Source organism: Bubalus kerabau, chromosome 4, assembly GCF_029407905.1.
Source record: "Bubalus kerabau isolate K-KA32 ecotype Philippines breed swamp buffalo chromosome 4, PCC_UOA_SB_1v2, whole genome shotgun sequence".
NCBI lineage: Eukaryota > Metazoa > Chordata > Mammalia > Artiodactyla > Bovidae > Bubalus > Bubalus kerabau.
Genome location: NC_073627.1, coordinates 180,509,107 through 180,518,741, shown reverse-complemented (window position 1 = coordinate 180,518,741; position 9,635 = coordinate 180,509,107). Strand labels below are relative to the sequence as shown.

At 42.3% G+C, this 9,635-nt stretch overlaps 1 protein-coding gene across 1 annotated transcript in view; it reads left to right on the top strand.

Moving 5' to 3' along the window:
* Window positions 1–40: 40 nt before the first annotated feature.
* Window positions 41–9,635, top strand: part of STOM (stomatin) — a 33,746-nt gene continuing 24,151 nt past the window's right edge. The window contains exon 1 of the mRNA XM_055579526.1: window positions 41–194. Coding sequence (XP_055435501.1) covers window positions 134–194 — 61 coding nt within the window. The 5' untranslated portion in view covers window positions 41–133. The remainder of the gene's footprint in view (window positions 195–9,635) is intronic.

Sequence of the window (9,635 nt, the reverse complement as noted above, 5' to 3'; positions counted from 1 at the left end):
GCTGGACCGCGGAGAGGGGGCGGGACTGTTGTCTGTGTCTAGGGGCTCCCGGGTCATCTCCGGGCATTCTTCGCAGTTCCACCTCGGGCTCCGGCGACTTCGACGCGGGAGTAGCGACTCTGGTTCAGGCAGCATGTCTGACAAGCGGCCAGCAGTGGACACCCAAGCTCGGCGGCTTCCTGACTCCTTCAAGGGTGAGCCCCGTGCCCCTGGCGAGGCCCGGTGGGGTCGCCCGCCGTCCCCTTCACCTCCTTTCGGGAAGAGCCCCAGCCCAAAGGCCCCAGGAATGTCTCCGAGGTTCCATAGCTGAGTGACCGTTGCTCACTACCGACGTTTCTGCCCGTTGTACGCGGAGAATGACGAACCCTACTTCCCAGGCTGGGGGGAAAGTTTTAGGGATGTTAGGGTGCAGAATGCACGCCCAGTGCCCCGCACAGCCGGGACGGGGCATCGAGGGCGTGTCTCCGGTGCCCACAGCCAGAGCAGGGACTCGCGTTATCCAGCGGCTGCCAGATGCCAGGCCCTGTGCCAGCGCTTTCCCCTCGTTATCTCGTGGCGTGCACGAGTAACTGGAGGCAGCGGCTGGTGGAGTCGGAGCCCAAATCTGCCCGCCACGCCCGGGGCGCGGGGGAAGTCGGCGTCTTCGCCCCACTCCCCTCCAGCCTTGGCATCCTTCCTGTATCTCTTTCCAGCTTCACTTTCCGCCTCACTCTGGCCCCTCCACTTTCCTTCCTTTGTTCTAGGAACATCGGCATCCTGGCTTTTGGCCCTCACTAGGAATTGTGAGTTCCCCCACCCTACCAGGGCCTTCCCAATCTTGAAGACAGAAATTGTGTGACTCAGTTTGTTCCCCTGTGAAGGGGCTAGCACTCTTGAGAGGGCTATCTCCTTGGGGGAGATGGGGGTAGTTCATAAAGAGATGCTGTAAACCTCTTGGGAGTACTGGTTCCCTCCCAGGGATTCTTAGTGATCCAAAGGAATTCTTTCTAAGGACAGAATTTAAGACAGAATGACATAGTGAAAAATTTAGGGGGCTGGGTGGGCTTTTCCAGCACCCCACAAAGAACACTGTACTGCAGGGGTCCCCAGAACTCTGGGATTTAATGCCTGATGATCTGAGGTGGAGGTGATGTAATAATAATAGAAATAAAGCGTACAGTAAAGGTAATACACTTGAGTCATCCTGTCCACCCCTACCCCTGCCTCCACGGGTGGAAAAATTGTCTTCCAGGAAACTGGTCCTTGGTGCGAAAAAGGTTGAGGACCGCTGCACTGGACTCGTCAATTCTGATTATTTGTGATGACAGCCTTGTCCACTGATCTAACATGTCCCCATTTCCTTTTCCAGCAATCTTTGTCTTTAGTTCCATTCCAGGAACATCAGAAGAATTACAGAAATCTTAAATTGTCACTTTTTTGTACCTTGGAGAGTTATTTTCCCAAATCAGGAGTGTAGTAGAGAGGATATTTTTGAAGAATCTGATACTCAAGAGGCTGAATTACTTTGTCACACAGTTTATAAGAAATGGAGTCAGATTTTAAGTCTGGATTGTTGGCTGATCCTAAAACTTGCCAAAAATTGTGCAGCCTGCCTCTTTGATGGTCAGTTGTCTTTTTCTGGAAGGGAAGGTGGGCAGGATCCTTTCCTCTTCACCCTGAAATCCCAGTGGGAAAATAGAGGACCATGAGGACAATGTTAGAAGTTTGGTGACACTCTGGTAGGAAATCTGTGGAAGTTCTTTGGGAATAAACATGATCTTTGGGCTTAATGTGAGTTGTTTTTCGTGCTCACAGAACAGCATTCACTCTTTAAGTTCTTTTTCTTGATTCTGCACTTCACTACTTTTTAGACAGCAGTCTTTTTAAGAATCTAATGAAAACTGTGCACGTTTTCCTCTGAAAATCATACGTATAAACAAAATTTTGCCTGGGCTCTGTCACCTTTTTTTTAAAAAAATGTAAGACTTAGAGATGTGACACTGATAGGAAAGCCAATATGAGAATTTATTAAATAGAATTCACCGAGCGCTTGCTGTATGCCAAACAGCCCAGATACTTTAAAAGCATTATCCAGTGCAGTCCTCTAACGTTCCACAAGGAGAATGTCATTCTCTATCCCTTTACAGCCAGGAAACTGAAGCTCAGAGTGGGAAAATCACCCACACCTGTGAACTAGGTTCAGCCTTGAACTGACTTTGCAAATCATTTTCCCCATCCTAGAGCTGTTTCCAGAAAGTGAAGGTGTTAGTCGCCGTTTGTGTGGTACTCTTTGCAACCCTATGGGCTGTAGCCTATTAGGCTTCTCTGTCCATGGAATTCTCCAGGCAAGAATACTGGGGTAGTCATTCTCTTACTCCAGGAGATCTTCCCAACCCGGGGATTGAGCGTCCAGAACCAGGGATTTAACCCAGGTTTCCTGCATTGCAGGCAGATTCTTTACTGGCTGAGCCATCAGGGAAGCCCTAGGGCTGTCTCTGAAATGCATACTCAGAAGGAGGAGCTTGTCAAGCATCAGTAGAGGCTAAGAGACCGCAAAGGAATCTAGCCTCAGTCAAGAACCCCTGGATAGGACAACTCCAGAGGGCTGCTCCAGAGAGAAGCAGTGGAATATAAAAGCCTAAACTGTCCCATTATGATTTTGCTGATAATTAGTCTTAGGAACATAAATATGACCAAACCCTCAGGCAAGACTAGTTTTTCTTTAAAGCCAGTGCGTTCACTTTGTAATGAAATAATGCAGGTGGGTTACAAAGAAATGCGTGATTATAATTGAGTCATGTCAACAGAATAAATCCCTTTGGGAGAATGCCTGAAAATAAGCAGAATCAGGGGACTGCTTTGTTTATTTCAGTTGTTACAGTCGATCAGATGGGGAGTACTTTGTAACTTATTTAATAATTAATCTGAGTTAAATCCATCAGTGGTCATAGATTAACTCAAGCGATGACAAGTCTGCAGAAGTTGGCATTTATGTCATTTTTCATAATTAAATAGCTTATTGGACCCACCTCATGGTGTAACTTGCACACTGTAAAAGACGAAGTCATTGATCACCTGGTCAACTTTGAAGAAAAAAAATTTTTAATGTTGATAAATATGATAAAGATTGGATTCAAAGTCTGTTTGGTAAGAAGATGTCAGAAAACACTTTGCTGAAAACTATTGTAACCAGAAAAAGTGAGCCCCTCTTCTCTGTTTCTGCCTGACAATCTGTGCCAGCCTCTATCATAATGTTTATTACACAGTAGTATAAATATAAATTATAATCACCTTTGTTAGACCAGGAGAGCTTCTGAAAGCAGAGGATTGTGTCCTTGATCACTGTAGTAAGTTCAGAACCAAGTGCCTAGTAGGTTTGCAAAAATATTTGTTGAAAGAAAAAGGAAGGAGTGAGATAAAGTTTACATTAATGGAGACATTTTCTGTTTACAGTTTGTTTTATTAAGTTTGTTACAACTCAAATGATTGATTTTAGGGTGTGGACTTGTTCCTCATACATGTCCTCATTACAGATAGACTATCTGGGTTTATGTTATTGATAAAGGGATTATAATTGTCAAAGTAATATATTGTACTTAATAAGGAATCTCCTTTGTTTATGAAAGTGTGGAAAGAGCAGTTAAAGGCACAGTAGAAAGAAGGAAGTGTGTGTCAGATCTCTGTTGACACACATCATTCTTTCATTTTTTTTTGGACCTTGGTCTATACTCTGAGACTTGTAAAGACACCTGAACCCCAAACATTTGCCCTGACATTTCAGTAGCTTAGCCTTGAAGTTACTGGCAATAACAGGTCTGTCCTAAAATATCAGACAATGAAAATCGGATACCAGCCTTGCCTAGTTGTAAATATGCATGGATGGTAAGATTGTATAGATAGCAAAATGAGGGTGGAATCTAAAATTCAAAGATCTGAACTGAGACCTCAGTAGCATCACTTACCACCTGGGTCACCTGGGAAAGTCTCTCAATCTCCAGAGTCAGTTCCTCATCTAGATATTGAACATCATCTTACTGTACTATCTAGCTTCCAAAGTTTTGAGTATCAAATGAGAACATTTTTGTGAATGTACTTTTGAAACTTTAAAATGTAAATTACTAAGATATTATTTATTGGGGACAACAGAGTTAAAAAGTTAACAAGAGCTTAGTAATTATACAGGAAATTAAAATTTATGGACAAAAAGTGTGAAAGTCCAAGAAAGTTTAGGACTCTGACTTAAGTCCCCAAATGTGGTCTGTTTCTCCTCCAGGGACAGAATCCCCAAGCAGGTTGTTAGTCTTGCTGTTTCTCTATGGTGTGCAGGTCCCAGAAGGTAATTCACTTAATATAAAGTTTATTCCTATGTACTGTCAATAATTACCTTACAGTTCTGATCATAATAATGGCTACTATTTACTGAACACTTCCTAAGTGTCAGGCACTCTACATATTTTCGCATATGAGATAATAACTATTCTCTTCCCTCATTTAGTGAAAGTGAAGTTGCTCAGTCGTGTCCAACTCTTTGCAACCCCATGGACTGTAGCCCACCAGGCTCCTCCATCCATGGAATTTTCCAGGCAAGAGTACTGGAGTGGGCTGCCATTTCCTTCTCCAGAGGATCTTCCTGACTCAGGGATTGCACACAGGTCTCCCGCATTGCGGGCAGACACTTTAGCGTCTGAGCCACCAGACTCTTTTAAAACTTTTCACTTTCCTAAGTGTCAGGCACTCTGCATATATTCTCATATGAGATAATAACTATTCTCTTCCCTCATTTCACTTCCCTGGTGGCTCAGATGGTAAAGTATCTGCCTACAGTGTGGGTTCAACCCCTGGGTCGGGAAGATCCCCTGGAGAAGGCAATGGCAACCCACTCCAGTATTCTTGCCTGGAAAATCCCATGGACGGAGGAGCCTGGTAGGCTGCAGTCCATGGGGTCGCAAAGAGTCAGACATGACTGAGCGACTTCACTTTCCCTCACTTTACTAATAAGAAAATTTAGCAGTAGAATGGAACTCTTAACAGCAAAACTCCAAGCTTTTAGCCACTGCTTAGCTACTCAACTTCAGTTGAAGAATTGGGAACCTTAAGAGCTAGTTCCCTTATGTTTCTGTTTTCCGTTTTTTAACTAAAATGATGTTGCCCTCCAAAGACTTTTATGAGAAAAACTCAATTATAGATACTTTAAAGGTCTTCCCTTGTGGCTCAGCTGGTAAAGAATCTGCCTGCAATGCGGGAGACCTGGGTTTGATCCCTGGGTTGAGAAGATCCCTGGGGAAGGTAAAAGCTACCCACTGCAGTATTCTGGCCTAGAGAATTCCATGGGCTGTGTAGTCCATGGGATCGCAAAGAATCTGAGCGACTTTCACTTTTCACATTCACTTAAGATGTCTAGGGCTTCTTCCCTGGTGGCTCAGACAGTAAAGAATCTGCCTGCAATGCAGGAGACTCAGGATCGATCCCTGGGCCGGGAAGATGCCCTGGAAAAGGGAATGGCTATCCACTCCAGTATTCTTGCCTGGAGAATCCCATGGACAGAGACCTGGTGGGCTGCAGTCCATGGAGTCACAGAGTCAAACACAACTGAGTAACTAACACTTAAGATGTCCAAGTGAAAGAGCTAGGGGGAAAAGAACTGAAGAAGTATAAGGGTTTTGTTCTATTTAATATATTTCAGGCTCAGTCTAAATTTAATTAAGAACATCAATCTTTCCAGACATGGGTCATATTCAGTCCATACCGTCCCTGAATTCTCTAACCTCATGGGTGTAAAGGGCTGATTTTAAAAAGAGAAAAAGGAAAGAAAACATTTGGAGAAAGCAGTATGACCACTGCTTTGGGACAGAGGATGATTCTGAATTGTGTGTGTGTGGTTGTTGTTGTTTAAATAACACTGGTTTATAAGTTTCATGAGTAAAACAACATTGTATTTCTACTTCTATCTACCTCTCCTATTACCTGCTCACCACCAAAAATTGATGAACTGTATTCTGGGATCCTATATATGGACATGTAACTTCCATTTATCTTCTGTAATAGTCAGCCTTTTCGTCTCCTCCCCACAGAACAGCAGAATCTGGAAATGCCCCAGAGGTCCAGTCATTAGGACTCCTAGCTCTTAGTGTTCAAAGGCCCAGGCTCAGTTCCTGGTCAGGGAACTAAGATCCCACAAGCTGCATGGCACAGCCCCCAAAACAACAAAAAAACAAAAACAGTAGACTCATGCAACTCACGCAGCAGCGGTTTACTTAACAAACGCTTGAGCACCTGCTGCGTGCTAGGTGTCCTGCGTGACAGCTCACGCGCTCTCCACACTGACCCTCTGAGGGGGTGCTCTTTTTAGCCCTCTCTTTAGATGGTTGGACGAAAGCACAGAGTTAAGACACTTGCAGAGAACACACAGCTGATAAGCAGCAGAGCCAACTGTGAAGCCACGGTGCTGTACTATTTTAACAAGGCCAAAAGTCGGGAAAAGACAGACGTCGAGTAAGATAGTTACAAATGTGATAAATGGTATTTAGAGATGGTGAAGTGCTATAGATTTGCAGAGGGGGTCCTTTTAAAGACTCAGGTGTTCAAATTTGAAATTACTGATGATACTCTCACCTATTTTTTCTCCTCTTTTATGGCTAGAAATACTCAAATGAAGGAAAGCTGCAGAAAATCCTCAAGATGCTTGGGAAATAAAATACTTATACTTATTTAATTTGTGTATTCTTTTTGAGCTAAGCACAGCATTCCCTTTATTTCTTTTTTTTTTTAATTGAAAATATTCCCTAAAGGACTAGTCTGTTTCCTTGCTTCTCACGGTAAACAAACTTGGGGCTTTATGACTCCGCTTGCGTAGCGCGCCATCAGCGCTGGTTCTTTGAGGCTAGTGTGTGTGGGTTTATGACAGGGAGGGGAGTTAGTCTTTGGTCCTGATTTTAACTTGCTACCATCTGGCCTGTAGCCAGTCCAGCCCAGAGAATAATTTCTTCCCTAGAGGTTCAAGGATAAGGGCATTCAAAGAACCATCAACCATGCCTAATTAAAATAATCATTTGAAAGATGGATTATAGAGTGCTTTTGTTTGCTTTCAAAGCTTCTGCCCAGTGAATTGCAAGTTGCAGTCATCAGTCGAGTAAATGCCATCATTTTCTCAACAGATATTTGTTGATACCCTACTGTGTGCTAATCTGCCTCCTTCTCCCCGCTCTACCTGTTTTCGTCTTTCTCTCTGTAGGATGCTGCCTTCACTTTTGTTGTTTCTCTTCCTTCCTCCATTTCTCTTATTTGCCTTTTCTTCTGTTGTTTCCTTCCCTTCTGTGTCTCCTAAAATCCCAGTCAATTGAAGAACACAGTTATTTAAAATTTTGATTAATTGAAGACACATTTACATTCACATATTTTATCTGCCCTTTGCTTGTTTGCTTGCCCTTGAGTTCTTATTTAGCAGATCTTTCAAAGACCCTGTTTCAAAACAATATAAGGGAAGAGAAACTGGTTCTGTGGAAAATATACCCTTATTTGAAAAGTTGGAAGAAGGAGCCAATGTCTTATTTAACTTACGATTTCCTCTTCCTCAAATAGATGAATATGATGTAGAATAGGAATGGGTCGTATGCCCATGGACCAAATCTGGCTGACCGCCTGCTTTTGTCAGCCCCACAAGCTGAGAATAGTTTTTAATACTTATACATTTTTTTAAAAAGAGGAAGATCTGAAAATTATATGGAACTCAGATTTTAGCGTTCATAAATTACACGTTCCTGGAGCTCAGCCTTGTTTCCTCATGTATGTGTAGTTTGTGGCTTCTTCCGTGTAGTATTCACTGGTTGTAACAGACTTTATGGCCAATAAAGCCTTGTGTTTATTCTCTGGCCGTTTACAGGAAAAGTTTGCCACACCTTGACTTTGAATCTGCAGTGAGGCGAAAAAGAACACCTGTATGCTGACTAAATATGCTTTTAAGAAAAACTCAAAAAATGCCAAGACCTTTCATTTTGACCTACTGTTACCCCTTAAAACTTGCTGTTAGAACCAGATAACATGTTTTTGAGACTAAATTAGCCAGGCTATCTTTCATGACCCAAGCAACACTGTTCTTGGCAATTTCTGATATGAAGTATTTCACCTGCATTCTGGGAAGGAGGAAGGAAAAAGTCATGCTTTCAGTGTTCTCTCTCTCTTAGTCGCTAAGTCATATCCGACGCTTGCGACCCCATGGACTGTAGCCTGCTAGGCTCCTCTGTCCGTGGGATTCTCCAGACAAGAATACTGGAGTGGGTTGCCATTTCCTTCTCCAGCTTTCAATGTTGGTATTTCGGTATTCGCTGCCACACCTCTTCTTTCTGTGTGAGTAATGTGTATGACTAAGTCAGATTTTCAGATATGCCAGAAGGTATTTACTTGAAGAGGAAATCCAGTATCTTTTGAACTTTAGAACAGAGTCACAATAGTAAACAGAATTGATCATTTCACATAATTTCTGGTGGTGACAAATTTAATCCACCTTAAGGAAGCTGGCCGACACAGGTCACGACCGGCATCAGCGCTCTGATATCATGCATGTCATGATGGAAGCTGGCCGACACGGGTCATGATCGGCATCAGCGCTCTGATATCATGCATGTCACGATGGAAACTGGCTGACATGGGTCATGATCGGCATCAGCGCTCTGATATCATGCATGTCATGATGGAAACTGGCTGACACGGGTCATGACCGGCATCAGCGCTCTGATAGCATGCATGTCACGATGGAAACTGGCTGACATGGGTCATGATCGGCATCAGTGCTCTGATAGCATGCATGTCACGATCTTGAAAAGACTGTTTTGCTCCTTGTCTGGAAGCCAACCCAACAACAATTGCTCTACAAGTTGGTTTTGTTCTTTTTTTTTTTCTCATTTGTTTCATGGTTTGGTTTTGTTTTTTTCTTTTGTCTCTTCCCAGAAAGTTTTTTTCTTTAGTACTCTGGTACTCTGAGAGGAATATTTTATGCCTACTTTACAGATTTTTATAAATATGAGAAATAATGTATATAAGAAGTTAGCTTGTGGCTGACATGTAATAGGCATTCAATAAATGTTATTATTAGTATTTATAAAAGATACCTCCAGAATGAGAGAAATTTAAGAATTGTGTAATTTCATCTTTTCAGCAAAATTAGTTTACACTATGAAGATGTACAGAAGCTTTACTACAAGTATATTCAAAACAACTGAGTTTCTAATTGAGAAAACTGGACACAGCCTAAAGGTTCATCATATGAAACAATGGAATATTATAATAATAAAGGATATTGAATTGCATCCTTTTAATAATAAAGGATATTTATTTAATAATAAAGGATATTAATAAAGGATAATAAAGGATAAATAATAATAAAGGAAAGGATATTAATAATAATAAAGGATATTTCCTGATATGAAAAGATGTCCACAGTATACAGGAGGAAAACAGATTTTAAATTATTACATATACCACTATATCATTTTGGGGAAAAGAGAAAAAAACAGGACAAAAATTTACAGGACATATATATCAGTTCAGTTGCTCAGTCGTGTCCGACTCTTCATGACCCCATGAATCGCAGCACACAAGGCCTCCCTTTCCATCACCAACTCCTGGAGTTCACTCAGACTCACGTCCATTGAGTCAGTGAT